Here is a 23,145-nt window from a genome sequence, read left to right as displayed (position 1 = left end):
AAGTAGAATTGAAGTTTACCATAGCAACTTTGTTTTTACTTTTCTTCCAGAAGTCAACCATCATCACCATGGCATCTTTGAATCATTATTTTCCTAACAAATTGAAGCTATTTCTGTAATATGTGATAGGTGTTGTAAACTGCTTATATTATAACCAGTCTATTTTACAATGATAGGTGCTTTTAAAAATTTTTTTATTTTGAAATAATTTCAAACTTTCAACTTCTACTTAGCTCTATTGTAACATTTTAGTGCATGATATTACAGATATTTATTAACTCATCGGCTTCCCTACAAGACTAATTTCTTTGCATCCTCATTCTTTGGATTATATCCATTACATGATATGAACTCAACGAATAAAATGATGAACTCATTATTTGCAAGGCTATAAATTGTAGTTTTTTTGCTCTAATGTCTTTACTGATACAACAATCTTAACTCCTAATTGAATAGCTTTAATAATTGACAATGAAAATGTTTTTTAAATGGCTACTTTAAACCTCTTACAGAGTTATATAATTTTTTATTTTAGCAACATCTAGTACTGCTCTTTTACGAGTTATTTTAGTATGGTCTTGATTACTATGTCCCTTGTGTACCTTATATAATATGAATTAACTTAAATTTCATTAGTGTTTTCATTATTCAGTCATGACACTTTAAGTCTAGGAAATACTTCTCAAATAAAGAACTGAACATTACTTTCATTAGCAAAGATAAATGGTAATATTAAAGAGTTTAAATGCAGAATTTTCAATAACAATAATTGGTTGGATTATTTTTTAATGGAAACTAGAATGTCATTTATTAATTTACATTTGAAATAGGTAGATATCCTAAAGTATCTAGAATATGTAAGCGCCTTATTTATGATATTCTCTTTTCTGATACTGAGTAATTATAAAGTCAAATAAGTAATCAGAAAGTTTAATCAGAAAGTTCTTTTTTAAGCACTGAATTAGAGCAGTAGTAGGTAGCTATCTTGGAATTTAAGAACCTAGAGCACCTGTCTGATAGAGACATGATAGTAGCCACAAATACAAGCCATATATGTATTTTTAAATTTTTAGTAGCACACTTTAAAAACTAAAAAAGAAACAGTTGGAATTACTTTTAATAATATAGCTTATTTAACCCAGTATACCCACAATGATATTTTAGCATGTAATCAGTTTTAAAATTATTTTTTTATACTAAATATTTGAAATCTGGACTATATTTTACACTTTATGTACATCTCTATTAGCTCATTTACTTGCTAGTTCCTTCGCTTACTTACGACTATTACTGAATATTTCTGTGTCTCAATTTTCCCATTTTTACAATGGAGACAGTCACAAGTGTTAAATTAGATAATATATGACTGGTTGGCAAATGGCTAAGTGTTACATAAATCCTAGCTACTTTCTAAAAAAATATTTGAAACAGATGAACATGATATGTAATGACATCACTGGGCCTCAAGGCAAAAATCTTATCTCAGGCATTAAATTTGTAACCCTCAAGCACTCATCTCTTTCCCGTGGACAGTGCTGAGCACTCAGTTCTCTTTGACTCCCTGTTTAAATTCTTTTTTAAAAAAGCGAAATCAATATTGGTTCATCATTTGTGAAGTGTACCATACTAATGCAAGATGCTAACAGAGAAAACAGAGTAAAATTTCTTTACTTTTTGCTTAGTTTTTCGGTAAACTTAAAGCTGCTCTGAAAAATAAAGTCTGTTATAAAAACAAACAAACATAAAAAGCAAACACCATGTTTATTCTATTGGTTCTTGATACACCTTAGTGGTGACAGAATCCATCAGTAAAAATTGCAGTTTTAGTGTCATTAAAACCATCAATAAGAGAAATTTAGTTACGGTTAAAAATCTCACTGTTTCCTCTTTCAGTAGTCATTTGTTATCTACTTCTTTTTAACTAATATATGTAAAACTTAATCACAAAATGGTTGTTTTTCCTCCATGGTTATTGGGACGGGCAATGGGCAATTATTGGTAACACTCTGATGCTAGTGGCAGACATAATCTATATTTATACCAATTGCTAAGACTGTTTTCTTCTTCTAATTTCAGGTTGGGTGGAACTATATCAGCATACAAGATAGTACCAGACGAAATAGAAGAAATCAAGGTATAGTATGGTGTTTTTCACTCTGGAAAACTGAGTATCTTGGTGGGAAGGTGGGGGAAAGAATTGCTTTTTCTTTATGTTGTTGAATCTTTGGGTGTGTTAGGACAGCATTTAATTCCCAATTATCCTATTTGAATTAAAATAAATATATATGTGTATATATATATATATATATATATATATATACACACATATATATGTGTATATATATGTGTATGTATGTATATGTATATATATGTATATGTATATATCAGATTTCATCTACCATTATCAATACATTTCTAAGAAAAATATGAGAATCAAAAAGGAACCCTTTCCTGTGAAACTCATTGAAAATCTACTTCAAAAGGACTGTATATAAGCATTAGTGTGCGTAATGGATCATCTTGTTTTAATTTCTTTTCCCTGTAAGCTTTCCCAATTATAAATAATATGAGGCTTCTACAGTAGTAAATATTTCCTGGTTCCTTTGAAAACAGTACATCAATTTAAATTTAAAATTTACAGTACAATAAATGAACATTGACCTTTCTGAAGATTATAGCATTATTGCAGTTTTCTGTCTCTTAATATTTTAGTAAATCCTATGCACTGTTAGTCTTCTAACATAACATGTAGCCCTTGTACAAAAGCAATTTACAGTCTAACAAGAACTGAACTTACTTCTTATTCCATAAATGATATTTAACAATCGGATTGCAATAGTCAACTATAAGCAATACTGGGTTAAGTTGTTAAAAATGACATGTAAAGATCTCAACAAATTATTAAGCTTGATTTGATCAACTTTTCAAAATCAAGTTCAATGAATTGTAATCTTAGTAAATAATTCTTTAATTTGTTGACATTATTTTTAAATCCATTAAGCTCATTGATCTTTATTATGTAATATGCTATTAGTTTCAATGTCAGGTGTTATGTGTAGCCAACATCAGGAATTAATGCCGTGATTATATTCTAGCAATTTAGAAAAAACAGTGTCAAGAGACTTATTCCAACTTAATATAAATTCGCAAAATAGTTTAGATGGAAGGAACCTTAGGCCTAATCCAGATGTCTCATTTTTCAAAAGAGAAAATGGGGATTAGTAAAGGTGAACTTGTTAAAATTAATTGTTTGAGGTCCAGTAATTCTTCCAGCAATATAATCAAGTGTTGGTAAAGGGTTACAATAACATGAGGATATTACTTCTTGAAATAAATATTATAGTGTCAGAAAAAAACTAAACTGTAGAAACTTTAATCAATAAATGTATATATAAATAATTACGCAGCATTTATATAAAGGATATAGAGTTGAAATATGTCCATCTTAAAGGTGCTCTGTCTTATTTACAATTATAATAAGTTAAGTGATAAAGGTAAACAAAGTGTGCTATAATACATAGTGAGGGCACTTAGTCATTTGGAAAAGTTAATCAGCAGTCTTTCCAAGAGGTAAACTCAGCAAACTGGAGTTCTATACAGAGGCACAGTCACCTATGAAAGCATAAATATGAGATAATATGGCACCAGATCTCAGGGTATAAAATAAAGACCGTTGAGATATAGGGCTGGCAGTGGCCCTTCATCCCATGTTAAAAAAATTGGGATTTTATACTAAAAACTATGGGGTGCCATTATGTGATGGTAAGAAAGAAACATAATCAGCTTGGTAAATGTTTTAGGTTTTTCCGTGATGAGTGAGAAAAATGATTTCACTGAAGAAGAGGTTCCATTTATAATGTAACGAAGGAAGGAGACCAGATTGCAGTAATATAGAAACAAAAGGGTTGAAATGTGAACTAAAGTGGTGGCCCTGAGGATGAAGAAAAGACCCCAATTCAGAAAGTGTTATTTAAGAAACTAGAATAAAAAAATCCTTGGTTATTTGTTTCATGTTTAGGGGAGAATGGAAAGGTTGACTCAGGTTTCTGGCTTAGGAATCTGAATAGATTGTGTTAAATGTTAATTTAAAGAGGAGATACAGAAAAAAAGTTTGAAAGGAAAGAGGGTACGTTCTGGACTTATTTTATTTGAGGTCCCTCTCAGATAACCAGATATCCACTAAATGATTTGATAAATCAGCCTGGAACTCAGAAAAGATAGTTCTGTCTATTGATTGATACTGAGATTTGTCACTATGGAGTTTAGTTGAGGCCATGCTAGACTAGAATAGCCTAAAAAAGCTGTATAAGGTAATAATAATCGACCGAAACTATTGCCCTGGAGAAGGCCCATCCTAGAACCAGAGGGTTAATATATTATTTAATTAGTTTAATTAATTAGCAAAAACGATACCTCTTTTTTATTAATGACTTTTCTTTTATTTTTAATTAAAGTTTATTGGGGTGACAATTGTTAGTAAAGTTACATCGATTTCAGGTGTACAATTCTGTATTCAGGTGTACAATTCTGTATTACATCATCTATAAATCCCATTGTGTGTTCACCACTCAGAGTCAGTTCTCCTTCCATCACCATATATTTGATCCCCTTTATCCTCATCTACCACCCCCCCTTTAAAGGAGTTGATTTTCATTGTGATTTTTGAAATTCTAGAGTTATAAAGGTTATCAGGAGATTTTCTGAAGAAATATTCATGGATGGCATGTAATATATGATTTTTTTCCATCAATTACTGGTATTATATCTAAAAGAGCTTCAGAGAGTTTGAGTCCTGAGGCATAAGAAATATGAAATTGATTCTTGCATTAAAATATGTTGAAATAAAAACTGTTATAAAGTATTTCACCAACATATGATGGCACCATAACATTTTCAGCTAAAATCAGATAGTATAATCTTTTCGATTGGGGGAAATGTGAAACATCTGGGTGTAATATTCATTTTAGTTGGCTAATATCTCAATTTTAAATTATTTATATGGTACAATTGAGTTTAAATTTGAAATATAATGTCAATAATATATTATAAATAAGTATGTATGTATATTTGTACTATTAAAAAGATATGATTGATTAATGAAACATAACTCAATTTCATCAGATGTGGTAATCTTTCACAATGTTTCTAGCACCATAAATCATTATTTAGTTCATACAGAGTTTAATCATGCATTTATTGATTATAATAAATCACCTCGTAGTGAATGGATGCTTGGCCAAAGCCTTAAGGGATGAAAAATACATTTGTAGTCCAATCCCAATCATCTCTTCTACCCAATGTACTGAGTTTTATTCATTATCAGTTTCTTGCTTTTATTTAGTTTTACCACCTATGTACACATTCCTAAATATTGTAATTTATTTGTGCTTCTTTTTGAATTTTATATGAATTGAATCACTCTGTATGCAGTCTTTTGTGCTTTGCTTCTTTTGTTCCACTGTGAGATTAATCCTTGTTGTCGATAGCTGTTTCTTTCTTTCATTTTTTTGTCATAAAATACTCCATTGTACCATAAATTTTTGAGAAATCCTACTGTTGATAGACATTCAGCTTGTTTCCATTTGGAGTTACGAAAAATGATACTATAAAATTCTTATAAAAACTTCCTGTGTAAGAGTTTCTCCGAGGTATACACTGAGGAAAGGAGTTCCTGGGTTTTAAGTAATGTATATTTTTCAACTTTTCTGAATGAAATCAAACTGTTTTGCAAGGTAGTTATGTCAATTTACACTACCACCTTGGGTATATTTATTTTAAATAGAGATATTTAAATATTAACTTTTTAATGTATCTGTAATTTATTGGTATAAATTTATTTTTATTTATATATGAAATAATGTAGTTTATTGTCCAATTTATTGAAAAACCCATTTTCCCCCCCACTGATTTGAATTGCCTCATGTATCATATACTAAATTTTTATATGTCTAGGGACACACATACACATACATACATCTGTCTTTTCCTAAACTTTTATTTCATTGATCTATTTATCTGTTTTTTGTTAGCACCATACATTGGGGGGGTCGAGAGTGGGAAGAGGGTGGTGGTGACAGAAGGAAGTGGTACAATTTTCAAATGCTGAAAAAAAAGAACTGTCAACCACAAAGTCTATATCCAGTGAAATTATTCTTCAGGAATGAACGGGAAATAAGGACATACTCAAACAAAAGAAAACTGAAAGAATTTGTCACTAGAAAACCTACTCTGAAAGAATGGCTAAATAAATTCTCTAAAGAGAAAGGAAATGATAACAGAAAAAGGCTTGAAACTTCAGAAAGGAAAGAAGAACAGCAGAATAGGTAAATATAGTAGACTATATTTTTTTTATGATTTTTCTTAAATCACATTTGAAGGTTGAAACCAAAATTATAACACCATAGGATGTGGTATACAATGTATGTAAATAATGAACACAGTCATATTTAAAATGTGGGAGGGTAAATTTACCTAAATGAAAGCAAAGGTTCAGTATTTCACTTAAAATGGTAAAATGTCACTACCAGTATGTAGACTGTAGTAAATTACATCTGTATATTGTAATACTCAGAGCGACCACTAAAAGAAGTATACGAAACAATATACACAAAAATACTATAAAATAACATGAAATCCTAAAAAGTGTTCAAGTAGTCCACAATAAGGCATGAAGAAACATGAATGAGAAAGAGAAAACATGAACAGAATATAAATAATAAAATGGCAGATTAAGTTCTAAGAAATCAGTAATTACCTTAAATATAAATAATCTAAATATACCATTAAAAGACAAACTGATATAATGGATTTTTAGAAATGACCCAACATCTGTCATTCTCAAAAAAAATCATTTCAAAAACAATGACACAAGTTGAACGTCAAATGACAGAAAAAGATATACCATGAAAACATTAATTTTTAGAGAAAAGGAAAGTTCTCAGGTCAATAATCTATGTTTCTTCCTCAAGAAACTAATAAAAGAAGAGCCACATATAATAAAAACAAGAAGGCAGGAAATATTAATACTGATGAATCGGAATCAATGAAATTGAAAGCAGGGAAACAAATCCATGAAATAAAAATCTAGTTCTTTTAAAACTCAATAAAATTGATAAACCTCTTTCTAGACTAACAAAGATAAAAAAAAGATACAACCATCAATATCAGGATTGAACAAACACTATTACTACAGACCTTCCATCCATTAAAGGGATGACTAGTGTATACTGTGAAAAACTTTGTAATCATAAATTGGATAACTTAGAAGAAAAGGAGCAGTTCCTCAAAACTCACAAATTATTAAAACTAACCAAGATGAAATGACAATCTGTGTTGTCTTATAACCATTAAAAAAATTAAATTCAAAATAGAAAAGCTCCTAAAAAAGGAATGTCCAGGCCAGATAGTTTTACTGGAGAATTCTATCAAACATTAAAGAAGAAGTAACATCAATTTTATTCAGTCTTTTCCAGAAAATAGAAGAGGAGGAAACACTTTCCAACTTACTTTATGAGGCTAGTATTACTCTGATACCAAAACGAGAGAAAGATAGTAGGGGGGGAAATAAGACAAATGCACTCTGATATCTCTCATGAACTTAAAATACTTTACTAAATATTACCAAATTAAACCCCGCAATGTTTTAAAAAAATTATATAGCACTGCCAAGTGGGATTTATTTGAGGTGTGCAAAATTTGTTCCGTATTGGGGGAAAAAAATCAATGCAATCCACCATAACAACAAGCTAAAGAAGAAAAATAATATGATTATATCAATTGATGGAGGAAAACTTTGACAAACTGTAAAACCCATTCATGATTAAAACTCTGATCGAACTAGGAATAGAGGGGAATGTCCTGAACTTGATATAAAGCATCTAGAAAAACTTATGGCTAACATCATACTTACTAGTGCAAGAATGAATACTTTCCTCCTGAGATCAGGAACAAAACAAGGTTGTCTGCTCTCACTACTTCTATTTAACTGAATACTACAATTTCGAAGTAGCACAATAATGCAAGAAAAAGTATTAAAATGGCACAAAGATTGGAAAGTAAGAAATAAAACTTCCTATTTGCAAATCCATGAGTGTCTATGTAGAAAAAAATTTACAGAAAAATTCCTACAATAAATAAGTCAGTTCAATTTTGGGGATATAAGGTCAACAACTCCTCCTCCACCCACCACCCAAAATCAGTTACATTTTCGTATACTCATAATAGTTGGAAACTGATATTTAAAACAATACTATTTACAATTACTCCAACAAAAATTCAGTACTTATATATACACTTTAGAACACACAAATGTATCTGTATGCTGAAAACTGAAAACGTGAAAAAATAAAAGGATGCTTAAAGAAATGGACAGATATACCATGTTTATAGATAGAAATATTCAACATAGTAAAGATGTCAGTTCTCCCCAAATTGACATACAGGTGGTTTATGTGATTCCTATAAAAAACCCAACAGGTTTGTTTGTTTGTTTTTTGTAGATAAACAGTTACATGAATTTATTCCAAATTTATATGGAAAGGCATAGACCCTAGAACAGCTAAAACAATTTTGGAAAAAAACAAAGTGGAAATATTAGTTCTACCCAATGGTAAGTTTTACTGTTAACCACAGTAATGAAGACAGTGTAGTATTGGCAAAAAGATAAACACATATATCGATGGAACCCATAAATAGATTCACACAAATACATTCAATTGATTTTTAGTAAAGTTGCAAAAGCAATTTGATGGATAATCTTTTTGACAAATGATGGTAGAATTTGACATCCATTAGCAAAAAAAAAAAAAAAGAACCTCACCTAAACCTTACACCTGATATAAAAATTAACTCAAAATGGGTAATAGATTTAAATGTGAAACATAAAGCTGTTGGAGAGTAAAAGGGAAAATGTTCAAGACCTGTGCTTAGGCAAAGAGTTTTTAGACTCAACTATAAAAGCACAGTTTATAAAAGGAAAATTTGATAAATGTGTACCCATGAAAAATCTAAACTTTTGCTGTACAAAGAAGCTGTGAATAAGTGAAAACAAATGTTGCACACTGGGAGCAATTATTTGCAAACTACATATCCAACAAAGGGCTTCTATGTAGAAGATACTAAAAGCTCTCAAACTCAACGGGAACAAAAATATTTTTATTAGAAAGTGGGCAAAAAAATGAGACAAAGTAGGTTTTTTGAAAAACTATACAAAAATTTAGATGAAAGTTCATTAACTTTACAGTTATTTGGGAAAGCAAATACAGTCATACGCCAATTAATGCGAATTGAGTATTAGCTGATTTCATTGTCGCATGAACTTCATAGAGGGTACTTACACAAACTTAGATGGTATAGCCTACTACACACCTAGGCTACATGGCATAGCCTATTGCTCCAGGATATAAACCTGTATGGCATGTTACTGTACAGAACAACATGAGATTAAATCAAGCAAGAGAGGAAATGATGCAATCAAGAGACAGTAAACAGGAGATGTGTATGAGGCTGCTGCCGACATAGCATGGTTTACTATTTTACAGCAAACTTTTATTTTTTATAAGTAGAAAGAGTACACTCTAAAATAATGATAAAAAGTGTAGTATAGTAAATACATAAACCAGTAACATAGTCATTTATTATCAGTTATTATGTACTATACATAGTTATGTGCTGTAGTTTTATTACAGCTAGCACTGCAGTATGTTTGTTTATACCATTATAACCACAAACACGTGAATAATGCATTGTGCTATGTGTCACTAGGCAATAGAAATTTTTTAGTTCCATTATAATTTTATGGGAACCCTCTTATATATAGTCCATCACTGACTGAAACGTTATTCATCCCATGACTGTTTATCTTTTCAGTAGTGAGTATTCACATTTAGAAATGCAATATAAGTCTGTAAGTAGAGTCATTTAGTCTTGTTCGTATAGATCTTTGCAATTTCTTTAAAAATTATTTTCAGGTATGTCCTATTTTTGTTTCCTATTATAAATGAAATATTTTCTTTATATAGTTTATTTTAATATTACCTATATATTTTAACATAATTGAGGTATTAGATACTTTTAAAATTGGATTATTGCCAAATCTGCAGATTGTGAATGAGGAACTCTGTTGGACCCATTCCCCAATGAATCAACCATATTTGGCAATAATAATTATAAAGAAACAACCACTTAAATTATTTGGATATTGTTCTAAGCACAACAGCAAATGAGGAAAGTAAATCTAATGATCAGCTGAAACTGTGAGAGTCTGTGGCACTTCGTCATAACCTGATTCCTCCCTAACACCTTTTCAGCTTGATGGAAACTTCAGTCTGGGTAGGTGTGGCCTCTCCCCTCAGCTCCAAATTAAGAGATACAGTATATCTCCAAGATGGGTAGGCCTTCATCATTTATGATGCCGCCAACTCTGTCTTGTAGAGATTAAGTTCCTGATGATTGCAGCTGAAAGGTCAAGGACTTCCTCCACACAGTCCCCATTCATAGGATGGAAACTCTAGCCCAGAAGCAGCAGACTGGGAATACTAGGGGCCTCTCGTTGGGCAGAACATCTGCATTAGGAGAGGCAAGCTAAAAAGACCAAAGGCTACCACCCCTACACAGCACTTATAACAGTGGCTTAAAGATTTTTATCCCAGGCAATCCATAAGAACCTATTGTTCTGAAACTCTTCTCCAAGGAGTGGCCTTATTTGAAACTGAATATATGGGGAAGTTTAAGTCTAAAGTCACTCTGGAAAGCAATGGAGACTGTAGTGATAAACAATTAAGAGGAGGCTGATAATTGCTCTACAAGAGCAAGAAGATAAATCTGTTAGTTTATCAGAAAGAGCCTGAGAAAGAGACAGCTGAAATAAAGTCCTCTTTGGGTCAGAACACACCTCAAAGACTAGATTGAAAAACTATCTTGCCTGAATTTAATTGGATCAGCCTGTGGAGCAATTTATGTTCTTGGGCATTATTTAAAACAATAGTGCAATTGGCTGAAAATGAGTGGAACGTAACAGCTGGGTGTGCTAGCAAAGAGGCAATAGAATAGCTTAACAGAGAGACCAAGGAAAGAAGACTGATAAAGAGAACTCTACAAAAACCATTATCATCCCAAGGTGACTGCATTCCTTGGCTGTACCCTCTAAGGGACAATATCAGATGTTTCATAGTGATTGGAAATAGACTTTACTAAAGTAGCCTAGCCAATGCAGTAAACAAATAATAAAACAACAACAACACAGCCCTGAAAAGGGGGATGGGAGTCAGTATCCAGAGTTGCTATAATATATAAGATGTCCAGTTTTCAACAAACATTATCAGACATGCAAAGAATATGAGAGTGTGAATTATACACAGGAAACAAAGCAGACAAGAGAAATTGCTTGTTGTGGGTTCTAGATGTTGAATTTAACAGACAAATTTCAAAGTAGTCTATCTAAATATTTTTTTTTTTAAGAAAACTTATAGAACACCATAATGAAAGAAGTAAAGAAAGCCAAAATGCAAATTCTGGACTTGCAAGTATAATACCTGAAATGGAAGATTGACTAGAGGCGTCTTACTCAACAACAGTTCTGAGTTGGCAGAAGAAAGAATCAGTGTGCTTAAAGATAGATCAGTAGAGAATATGCAAGTGGAAGAAGAGAGAGGAAAAAGAATAAAGGAAAATGAGCAGAACCTAAGAGAAATGTGAGATATTAAGCACACTAGCATATGAATATGGGAGTTTGAGAAGGAGAGAAAAGAGCACAAAAGATTATTATAAGAAATAATGGCTGAAAACTTGCCAAATTTAATTACAAACATTAATCTACACATCCAAGAAGCTCCATCAGTTCCAGATAGGATAAACTCAAATAGATCCACACCCATTCAGATAGTTCAGGCAGCAAAGTACCATAGACTGGATGACTCATAAATAACAGAATTTATTTCTCAGTTCTGGAGGCTGGAAGTTTGAAATCAGAGTGACATTATTGTGGCCATGTTCTTGTGGGGACCCTATCTGGGTCTCAGAGAATTGACTTGTATCCTTACATGGCAGAAAAAGAACTAGCTAGTTTCCTGGCCTCTTCTTATAAGGGCACTAATCCCATTCATAAGAAATCCACCCTCATGACCTAATTACCTCCCAAAAGACCCAACTTCAGATAGCATCACATTGGGATTAGGGCATCAACATACGAATTTTGGTGAGACAAAAACATTCATTCATTCCATTCCATACATCATAGTAAAAGTACCAAAAGACAAAACGAAGAAAAAATTGTAAAGCAGTAAGAAAAAAGACTCATCACGTGCCCCAATAAAATTAACATGACTTGTCATCGATAAAAATGGAGGCCAGAAGGCAGTAGGATAACATACTCAAATACTGAAAGAAAAAACCTGTCAACAAACCAAGAATCTTTTATATAGGAATACTCTTTCAAAACTGAAGATGAAATAAAGACATTCCCAGATAAACAAAAAAGAATTTGTTGCTAGCAAATCCACTGTGAAAGAAATACTTAAAAAAATATTCTTCAGGCTGACAGCAAATGACCACAGACAGTAATTCAAACACACACACACAACACTGGTAAACATAATTATATAATTATAAAAGACAGCATAAATGCATATTTCTTGTTCTCTCTTTACTGATTTAAAAACAAATTGTATAAAACAGTACACACGTAGCTGTTTTGTTGAGCCTGTAACATATACAAATGTAATATATTTGACAATAACAGCACAAAGAAGGTAGGTGGGAAAGCAAAGCTGCATTGGAGTAAGAACATAACACCAGCTGGTATCTTGAATCCACAAGAACAAAATAGGAAAACCAGAAATGGTAAATAAGAAGGTTCATATAACAACCTATAAATATGTATAGTACCTGTCTTCTTTCTTTTCTCAGCTCTTTAATAGATAATAATTATTAATTATAGCAATGTATAGCAACATATGTATGTGTGTATGCATACATATTTGTGTGTACAAATATGTACTCGTATATGTAACATGGATAATAATGAACAAAAGGAATAAAATATAGGAATAATGTTTCTATATCTCATGAATTAAGTTAATATAAACCTGAAGTAGATTCTGATAAGATGTCCATTGTAAACTCTAGAGCAACCACTTAGAAAATAGCTCCAATTAAATATGGTCAAAAAAATCATCAAAGGAATTCAAATGTTACATTAGAAAATATTCACTTCATGCAAAAGAAAAGAGTGGATTAGTAATAGAGGAATGAGTAAGAAACAAACAGGACACAAAGTAAAATGGCAGATGTAAATTCAGCTATATCAATAATAACATTAAATGCAAATGGATTTAACAATTCAATCAAAAAGCACACACCATCAAACTGGATAAAAAAATTTTATAAAGTCTCAACTATAGAGATTGTATATTGAACGATGCCACATAGGTTGAAATTAAAAGGATAGAAAACAATGTATCATACAAACAGCAATCAAAGGAAATGACAATTGAAATTATTTTATTAGCTAAAATGTGTTTATACATAGATATGCTTCCCCTTATCTACTATTAGGTTATGCAGTGATACAGTTTATACAAAATAACGGGATAAAGTGCTTGATTCTTTGTATGATTCCAGTGCTTTAAAACTTTCTGAGATGGTCTGCAGTGGGTTGGATTTAGTGTTGCATGTAAATGATGGAAAACTAGGCAAATCTTTTCTGAATAGTTTTTATTATTCAGTTTTTTTCTTTTATTTGTTATATATACTATGACTGTGTTTTGTTTTGGGTTTTTTTTGGAGGGTTTTTTTGTTAATTTATTCCAAGGTGTATTATAGCATGCATCTGTTACCTTTTTATACACTGATAATTATCTTTATCATTTCTAATAGTAATAACTGATTTTTATTGGTATCTTTCATCAATTTGAGGGAATTTTTAAACATTGTCTTTGACTATTGCTTCTTCCCATCTGTCTTCTCTTTCTGAGATCTAATTATACATATATTAGACCTTTTGATTATGTCTCACTTATTTGTTTTGTCCTATTTCATTTGTTTATTCTTTCTACTTTCTCTCCATCAATTTATACCTTTTTGTTGATTTGTCTTTGAGTTTAATATTCTTGTGTTCTGTGTTTTCTGACCTGCGTTGACATTGTTTAATCCTGATAAAACCTCCCATTTAGATCTGAATTTCAGTGAATTTTGGTACACGGTGACAGACAGCAGTCTAGTTTCATTCTTTGCACATGGCTTTCCAATTCTTCCAGCACCATTTATTGAATAGGCTGTCTTTTCTCCATTGTATGTTTTTGGCTTCTTTATCGAAAATTATCTCTCCATATTTATATGGGCTTATTTCTGGGTTCTCGATTCTATTCCGTAGGTCTGTGTGTCTATTTTTCCGTCAGTACCATACTGTTTTGATTTTTGTTGCCCTGTAGTACAAGCTGAAGTCAGGGAGTGTGATACCTCCAGCATTGTTCTTTTTTCTTAGGATTGCTTTGTCTATTCGGGGTCTTTTGTGGTTCCATAGAAATCTGATGATTTTTTTATTCTATTTCTTTTAAAAATGCCATTGGGATTTTGATGGGGTTGCATTAAATTTGTATATTGCTTTAAATTTGTATATGGGTAATATGGCCATTTTAACTATGTTGAATCTTCCTATCCATGAACACAGAATGTCTTTCCATTTCTTTGTGTCTTCTTCAATTTCTTTCAAAAATGTCTTATAGTTTTCACTGTATAGGTCTTTCACATCCTTGGTTAAGTTTATTCCTAAGTATTTTATTCTTTTTGTTGCAATTGCAAAAGGAATTGTGTTGTGTTTTTTTTTTAATTTCTTTTTCTGAGATTTCATTGTTAGTATATAAGAATGCAATGGACTTTTGTATGTTGATTCTGTAGCCAGCAACTTTACTGTATTCGTTTATTGTTTCTAATAGCTTTATGATAGAGTCTTTAAGGTTTTTTATATATAGCACCATGTCATCTGCAAAAAGTGACAATTTAACTTCTTCATTTCCAATTTCGATGCTTTTTATTTCTTTCTCTTGCCTGATGGCTCTGGCAGGGACTTCCAATACTATGTTGAAAAGCGGAGGTGATAGAGGACAGCTCTATCGTGTTCCTGAACATAGAACAAAGGGCTTCAGTTTTTCACCGTTAATTATGATTTTAGCTGAGGGTTTGTCATATATGGCCTTTATTATGTTAAGGTATTTTCCTTCTATGCCCATTTTATTAAGTGTTTTAATCATAAATGGATGTTGTATATTGTCAAACGCTTTTTCTGCATCTATTGATATAATCATATGATACTGTAATTTTGTGTCCTATTATGTTCAATTTTTTGTAGATTCCAGTTTTCTGATAAAATCTCCATTTCATCTATTTTGTTTATCTTCTATTTTCTTGAATATGTTAATCATAATTTACTTTAAAATTTGTGGCTACAAACTCCTTATGTATCTGTTGTGGAGTTTTTTATCTGTTTTTTATATTAATATAGGGTCCTGTTTCCTTGCATGCTAAGTAATTTGTATAAATTTATTTTGTGTGTAAAAAAACCATTTGGTAATAAAGATTTATCATCCATCATAGAGTGTTTTCTCCCTTTCTACTGATAGGCAGACAGTATGAGAAACTGATCACTCCAATCCAATCAGTAATTGAACTGGATTAGAGATGGGTTGAGAATACAGTGGGTTTCCATCTCCTCATGCCTGAATGACGATAGGAGACTTAGTTCTATATTCATAGTTCCAGCCTAGCTCTCTAGCCAGGAGCCCAACCAATATAGGCCTCAAAAGCTGGCAGATGTCACTCCCCCTTCCTTGTGTACAGCACCAGAATCTACAGTTATTCCAAGGAGAAAATCAGCCATGTGTTTGAGTTTATTCAAGTTTCCAATTTCTAAATGTATCAGAACTTTCTGGTTTCTTTTCCTACCAGCAGAGATTCTCTGTCTGGAAAAGTCAGCCCTGTGGCCAAAATCAGCAAATACCCCCAGTGAAGATGGGAAACGATAGAAATTATCAGTTTAACTCAGAGAAGTTTCCCCTTTTATGGAATGTTATTATTGTATAATTTATTGCTTCTGTAGCTCTCCAGAGTCTTTTAAAGTGGAATTTTTGTAATTATCTGATTTTTTTCCTACTCATTATTGTATAAGTATCGATCTGCTGTGACCTACTGCCTTCTACCAAACAGCAAAACTCCTGTATAATATTTTTTAAATGATTATGGCTAGGGTATAGAAAAAACTAGTTCTTTTGTCTATAAATCTTTTAACTGCTTTTTATGAAGCACTGTTATTATATCTAGTAGTTTTTCAGTTGATTGACTTAAGTAAGCTTTAGTAAAATACAGTCACAAAGTAAAACTTTTTTTTGCCAGGATTCTGTTTTATTTGTTTATTTAATGTTCCAACAATCAGACACTGTTGTAATTGCTTTAAAATACTCATTTTACTCCTCATAAAGAAAACATACTACGTGGGTGTTGTTATTGTCCCTATTCATAAGTGAGAAAAGTCAAGCAAAAAAACATTTAAATGATTTGCCAAGGTCACATAGTAAGTAGTGGCGGAGTCACATTCAAACCGTATCTGGGTTCTTTTATGATAGTGAGATTTAGTAGGAGCATAGATAGGAAACATCATTCACCCAGCCTTTCTACATGAATATTGCAAACCCACTGAGGAACCATTTACTTCAATGTGTTATTTTCTAGTACCCGCTTCTCTTAATTGGAATGCTATTCCTAAATGTCCTTAAACCTTTCATTCACCCAGTTATTTATTCAATAATAATTTATTTAGCATTTGTTCCTTTTGTATATTTAAACTCCTTTGGTTATCTAATCCGATTTCGTAGCTTTTGTTTGGGTTCTGTTTCCTAAAATAAACTTGCTATTGAAGTATAATGTTCTATAGGAGTTTTACATATAGAAAAGCACACAAATCATAATTGTGAAGCTTGTAAATTATCACACAAGTGAACACATCTGTGTAACCACCACTCAGATAAAGAAATAAAATATTAACAGCATCCCAGAAATGTTCCTGTGCCTCCTGCCAATCACTACACCTTCCTTCCTCCCCAGGAATAATTACTATCCTGACGTCTAGAACCATGAATTATCTTTACCTGTTTTGAACTTTTTATCAGTGGATCATTGCTGTGTTTCTTGTTTTATTAAATGTACAATTTAGTTATCCATTCTTTTGTTGAAGGACATTTGGGTTTCCAGCTTAGGGCTATTGTGAATAATGCTGCAAATAAACAAATATCTTTTAGTGCTCATATGTATGCATATTTATTAGATATCCACCTAATATCAGACTAGATATAATCTAGAAGTATTGGTTCATAGAGTATGTAAATGAATAATTTTACTAGATTCTTCAAACTGTTTTCCCAAGTAGATGTATGAATTTATATTTTCATCAGCAAATACTCCCAGTGAGAACTCCAGTTTTTATGAGAACTCTAGTTTGCTTCACATTCTCACTAACATTTAGTATCATCAGGCTCTTTGCATTTTAATCATATCAGAAAATAGTGATACCAAAATATGTTTTTAATTTATATTTCTCTGGTGACTAATAATACTGATCATCTTTTTATATGTTTATTGGACATTTCAATATCCTCTTTTGTGAAGTAACTGTTCATGTCTTCCACTTTTTAAATATTAGGTTAACTGTCTTTTTCATACACGTTTATTAGTAGGTATTCCTTACATATTCTGGATATGAGTTCTTTGATACATATAGCACATTTATTCTCTTACTCTGTGGCATCCCTTTTTTACCTTCTTAAAAGTATGATAAATAGAAATTCCTAATTTGAATGTGTCAGCTTGTCAATCTTTTCAGTTATAGTTAGTGAATAAATAGGTATTTGTTGAATAAATAAATGATCTTGAAGACTTTCAATGTCTAGTGCAAGAGACATTCTTATTTAATTATAAAATGTAATTTCTACATTAAATGTATGTGTAAAATTTTTTATAACAGGTAAGATGAACAATGATAAAGGCAAGGCTCATGCCAGTGGCAACAGTAGTTGAAAGTATGGGAGGTTAATAAAATAAGCTGTGCACCTTCACTGAATTGTGTGTGGCCTTGTGTGTGTCTTAACCATTCTTTGTTTTCCTAACATACCTTTTTTGGGGTACAAAACCTACTGTTATTGTTGTGAGGATAAAATGTTTGTAAAGTGCTTATCTCGAACCTGGTGCATTGTAAACACAAGATAAATGACAGTTACGTGATATGGTCCAGGGAGACTTGAGAAGTGAGGAATAGAAATAAAGATTAAGCCAGGATTTTAGCTTACACAACTTTATGAAAAACACTGCCAATACCTGAGATAAAGAATTCAAAAGTAGAATCATATTTTGGGGGAATAATAAATGTTGGGGGTCTTAAATGTTAAGGCATGCAAGTAAGATCCTATAATTGGAAATTTATTCATTTCCCCAACCAAATAATTTAGTGGTTTTGTCTAGTTTGTTCACCGTTGATGGTTTTCATCTCTCATCTTTTCTATTCACTTAATTGAGAGCCCCTTTTGCCTATTTTATCTTCTCCTCAGAGTAAGAGTATCACAGAGGAATGATAGAAAAACTACCTATATTTCAAATATAAGAAATATCAAGCTGCTACAGGTCTTCTCTCTGCTAGATTTCTGATCATTCAGTGATCTTTTTAAAAAAACAGAGCTTAGCATTACCATTGTATAATGTGGAATAGGTAATTTTCCTCTCAACATCAGAACAGTCTGATCTGGTAAAGGAAACAGTTCTTGGCTGTCTTTGAAAAGATAGTTTAAACCTACCTATCTTTTTGCTATTTTTTGCTGCCTATAGATAGATCAATGTTCTATTGTTTCTCTTACTAGATATTATATAATATCTTTACACAGAAGTCTTGGCTAAAATTCCACCAGAATATTACGCTTTCTTTAACCTTACTAGAATGAATTTCCTTTGCTATTCTTTACTAATGGATATATACATAATATTGTAACATCTTAAAAAAGATTTTTTTTTAACCATGGTATTCTAATGGAAAATTAAAGCACAGTGACAGTTATTACTGTAAAAGCTATTGAAAATTAGACCTTTTATATTTCACATAAAGCTAAATATAAGTGAATAAAACTGCAGATGTTTTTGTTATTTTTAAGTAGAATTAATTACATAAAATATGTTATTGGTACCCAGTTATTTTTCTAGCAATATTCAACCTGGAATAAAATGAAATATTCAAAGGAAAAGCCACATCATATACAAAACTTCATCAGAAGTTTATTATTGATGTTGTAGAGAAGGTGATATAATTATCACAGAAGTTCTTATATTTCCTATTATATATTTTTTAAAGAGTTTCGGTAATTTGCCAATGGACATAAAGCTAGAAAGTCTACTGGAAATGAAATAGGCACCCAGATCTGTCTTGCCCCCAAGCCTGTTCCCTTTTCATTACCTTTTCTTCTTAACCCAATGCCTCACAGTTCAAAAATTTATAAAGGGTAAACAGTGTTTAGAGGTGTGAAAAACCAAAAACAGCATAAATGTTTATCAGTAGAGTTTTTAAATTAAATAATATAGACGATTATGTAGACTTAAAAATCATTATAGTAAACTTGACATGTTGTCAAATTCAAAAAGCAAGTTAAAAACACCTGTGTGTTTGTGTGCACCTGATATGGTGTGTGTACTTATTTATGTATGGAAATTTTTATGTAAGGATGATTAACAAAGGTTTAAAATAAGTTATCTGGTAAAATTGGTGATTTTCAATTCTTCAGACTTTTTTATGTTGATTGAATTATTTTTGCCTTTTTAATAAGCATACATTTTTAGACTCATAAATATCACTAAGACTATTCTCATTAGCGCCCAAAAAATTAAAAGTGGAACAAAAACTAAGAACAGGGTAAAAAAACAGAACATTTTTTCTCACCAACTGTCATTTCTAGAACCTAATTTATAATTGTTTAACAGATGACACATTTAATCAAACTTTTTTCACATAGTTACTAAATTTTTTCACATTGCCTATTTTATAGTAGTGAGTAGAATGGTTGGAAATGCCAGATTTATAGAGGGGGTACTAAATTTTATTGACAAATAAAATAATAGAAGTTTAAACTGCTTTGGGGGAAAGCTCCAGTCCAGTATAACTCAATAGCCCCAATCAGAAGCTCCTATCACAAATGACAATAAACTGTGGACCAAACAAATTATAACTATCTGAAAGCAGTGGAGAGTGACCAAAAACAAGCAGATTCTGACATTTGGAAGAAGGCACTTGTTGAGTATCCCATCTTTATAACATTTAGCCTGAGAGTAGGCCCCACTCTGGCCTACCTGGCAGCTCAAACCTTCAGACTTACCCAAAGAACAGAGTTTGGGACAACCACATTTGCTTTAAAGTGAGGAGGGAAATCCTGAAAAGGTGAGAGCCAAGGAAGGAGCCTCAAATTATGTAAATAAGCTTTCTAGATCTCTGGGGGACCTCTGAACCGTGAAGGTGCTGGGTAAACTACAAGCAGCACAGCTAGCAGAATTGCATGGAATTGAGTCTACCCATCATCTGCTTACTAAAATAAAAACAAACCAACATTCTTCAGAGTAATATATCAAAATCTAGTGTCTCTTCAACATATCATGCATCATGTCCAGAATGCAGTCCAAAATTATTCATCTAGAAAAAAGATAATCAATTGATACTAACCCCAGGTGACCCAGCTAGTGGAATTAACAAAGATTTTTTAAGCAGCTACTATACCCAGGCTCAAGGAATAAAGGAAAATATGCTTATAATGAATGAAGAAATAGGAAATCTTAGCAGAAAAATAGGAACTATTATAAAGAACCAAATGAAAATTTTAGAAGTGAAACATACAATAACTGTAATTAGGTTCCTTCCATGTCTTGGCTATTGGAAATAGCACTGCAGGGAACATAGGGGCGCATACATCTTTTTGAATGAGTGTTTTGTATTTCTTTGAATAAATAACCAGAAGTAGAATCGCTGATTCATAAAGTAGTTCTATGTTTAACTTTTTGAGGAACCTCCAAACTTTTCCATTAGTGGCTGCACCAGTTTACAGTCCCAGCAATAGTGCATGAAGGTTCTCTTTTCTCCACATCCTCACCAACACTTGTGTTTTGATTTATTGATGATAGGCATTCTGACAGATGCAACATGGATGGACCTGGAGGGTGTAATGCTAAGTGAAAGAAATCAGAGAGAGACAAATACCTTATTATCTCACTTACGTGTGGAATCTAAAGAACAAAATAAACTAACAAATGAAAAAAACAGAAGTGGACTCAGAGATACAGAGAACAAACTGATGATTACCAGATGGGAAGGGAGCTGAAAAGTTGGGTGAAAAAAAGTGAAGGAATTAAGAAGTACAAATTGGTAGTTACAAAACAGTTATGGAGATGTAAAGTACAGCATAGGGAATATAGTTAATAATATTGTAATAACTATGTATAGTGCCAAGTGGGTACCAGACTAATTGGAGGGATCACTTTATATATAAATCACAAATTATATAAATGTCTAACCAATATGCTGTATGCCTGAAACTAATATAAAATAATATTGAATGTCAACTGTAATTGAAAATTTTTTTAAAAAGTATTTTGAAAGTATCTTTTTATCTTTAAATTCAGGGTCGCACATGAGCCAGTTTAAGATGATAGTAATGAAATCATGTAATAAATAGATAGAGTTATTAAATAAAACTTCAAAGCATGTTGGATTACCTTTCAACCTAATAAAATTTATACCTCGTTATTTTTGGGGGAAAGTTCTGGTAGTGTTTATTAATGGAACTATACTGTGTAAATTATAGTTAGAATAAATGAAAAATTGGAAAATATTCAGAAATCTTACTCTGCAAAATCATCTTTGGGTCTGAGATAGAGCCTACACTAAAGATAATGCACTGTTTTACCTTGGTAAATTTCCTACGTAATATAGCATATTTATTTATAATTAATAATGGGCAATAGAATAGTTCATTTTAAAGCTCCATGCTCCCATCCCTCCACTGAATCACTGTGTTAAAGCAAGCAGAAACTCTTAGAACCAACTTTTTCAGAACTCTGTTTCAGAAAATAGTCTACATAGCAGCCAAGCAAACACTGAATCAAGATTGGTGATTTGCCTGGGGTGCTGAAAAAGTTTTGAAAATAGATAGTGATGATAGTTGCACTACATTGTGAATGTCATTAGTGACACTGAATTATATACACTTAACAAATGTTTAAGATGGCAACTCTTATATAATTTTTTTTTTACCGCAATAAAATAATTTTGGAAAAATATAATGATGAACCAATATATGCTACAACATGTATGCACCTTGAAAACATTGTGCTACCTTGTTTCTCCGAAAATAAGACCTAGCTGGACAATCAGCTCTCATGCGTCTTTTGGAGCAAAAATTAATATAAGACCCGGTCTTATATTATATTATGTTATATAAGACTGTGTCTTATAGTAAAATAAGACCAGTTATTATTATATTATAGCCATATTTATTATATTATTATATTACATTATATTATAGTATAGTATAGTATAGTATACCCGGTCTGAGACCAGGTTTTATATTAATCTTTGCTCCAAAAGACGCATTAGAGCTGATTGTCTGGCTAGGTCTTATTTTCGGGGAAACACAGTAAGTAAAAGAAGCCAGTCACAAAAGACCACATGCTGTATAATTCCAGTTTTGTGAATGTCTAGAATAGTCTGATCTATAGGGACAGAAAGTACATTTGTGGTTGCCTAGGTCCTCCCAATAAGAGGAAGAGTGACTGGTAATTTTTACCAGGTTTCTTTTTGGAGTTTGAAAAATTCTAAAATTAGATTGTGGTGATTTTTGCACAATACTGTGAGTATACTAAAGACCACTGAACTGTATACTTTAAATGGATGACTTTATGATATGTGAAAAAAATCTCAGTAAAGCTTTTTTTTTTTTTAAAAAAAAAAGAAGATTAAGGCTTCCCACAAATACACAAAGTGTTTTAAGTAAGCCTAATCCATGGGATGGGCTAAATAGTGAGAAAATGATAAGGTTAAAGGACAGGTACGTAACAATTTAATGTAGATTGTAAGTTTAC

At 31.7% G+C, this 23,145-nt stretch overlaps 1 protein-coding gene across 17 annotated transcripts in view; it reads left to right on the top strand.

Annotated features, from left to right (window-relative positions):
- GPHN (gephyrin) overlaps positions 1–23,145 on the top strand; it is a 438,119-nt gene that overhangs the window by 143,770 nt on the left and 271,204 nt on the right. For all 17 annotated transcript variants that reach the window (XM_033107419.1, XM_033107417.1, XM_033107412.1 and 14 more), the window contains exon 3: positions 2,077–2,134. In XM_033107419.1, the coding sequence (XP_032963310.1) occupies positions 2,077–2,134 (58 nt within the window). The remainder of the gene's footprint in view (positions 1–2,076; positions 2,135–23,145) is intronic.

Source organism: Rhinolophus ferrumequinum, chromosome 6 (assembly GCF_004115265.2).
Source record: "Rhinolophus ferrumequinum isolate MPI-CBG mRhiFer1 chromosome 6, mRhiFer1_v1.p, whole genome shotgun sequence".
Lineage (NCBI taxonomy): Eukaryota > Metazoa > Chordata > Mammalia > Chiroptera > Rhinolophidae > Rhinolophus > Rhinolophus ferrumequinum.
Note: the sequence above shows the minus strand (reverse complement) of the source record. Positions and strands in the feature narration are given on the sequence as shown.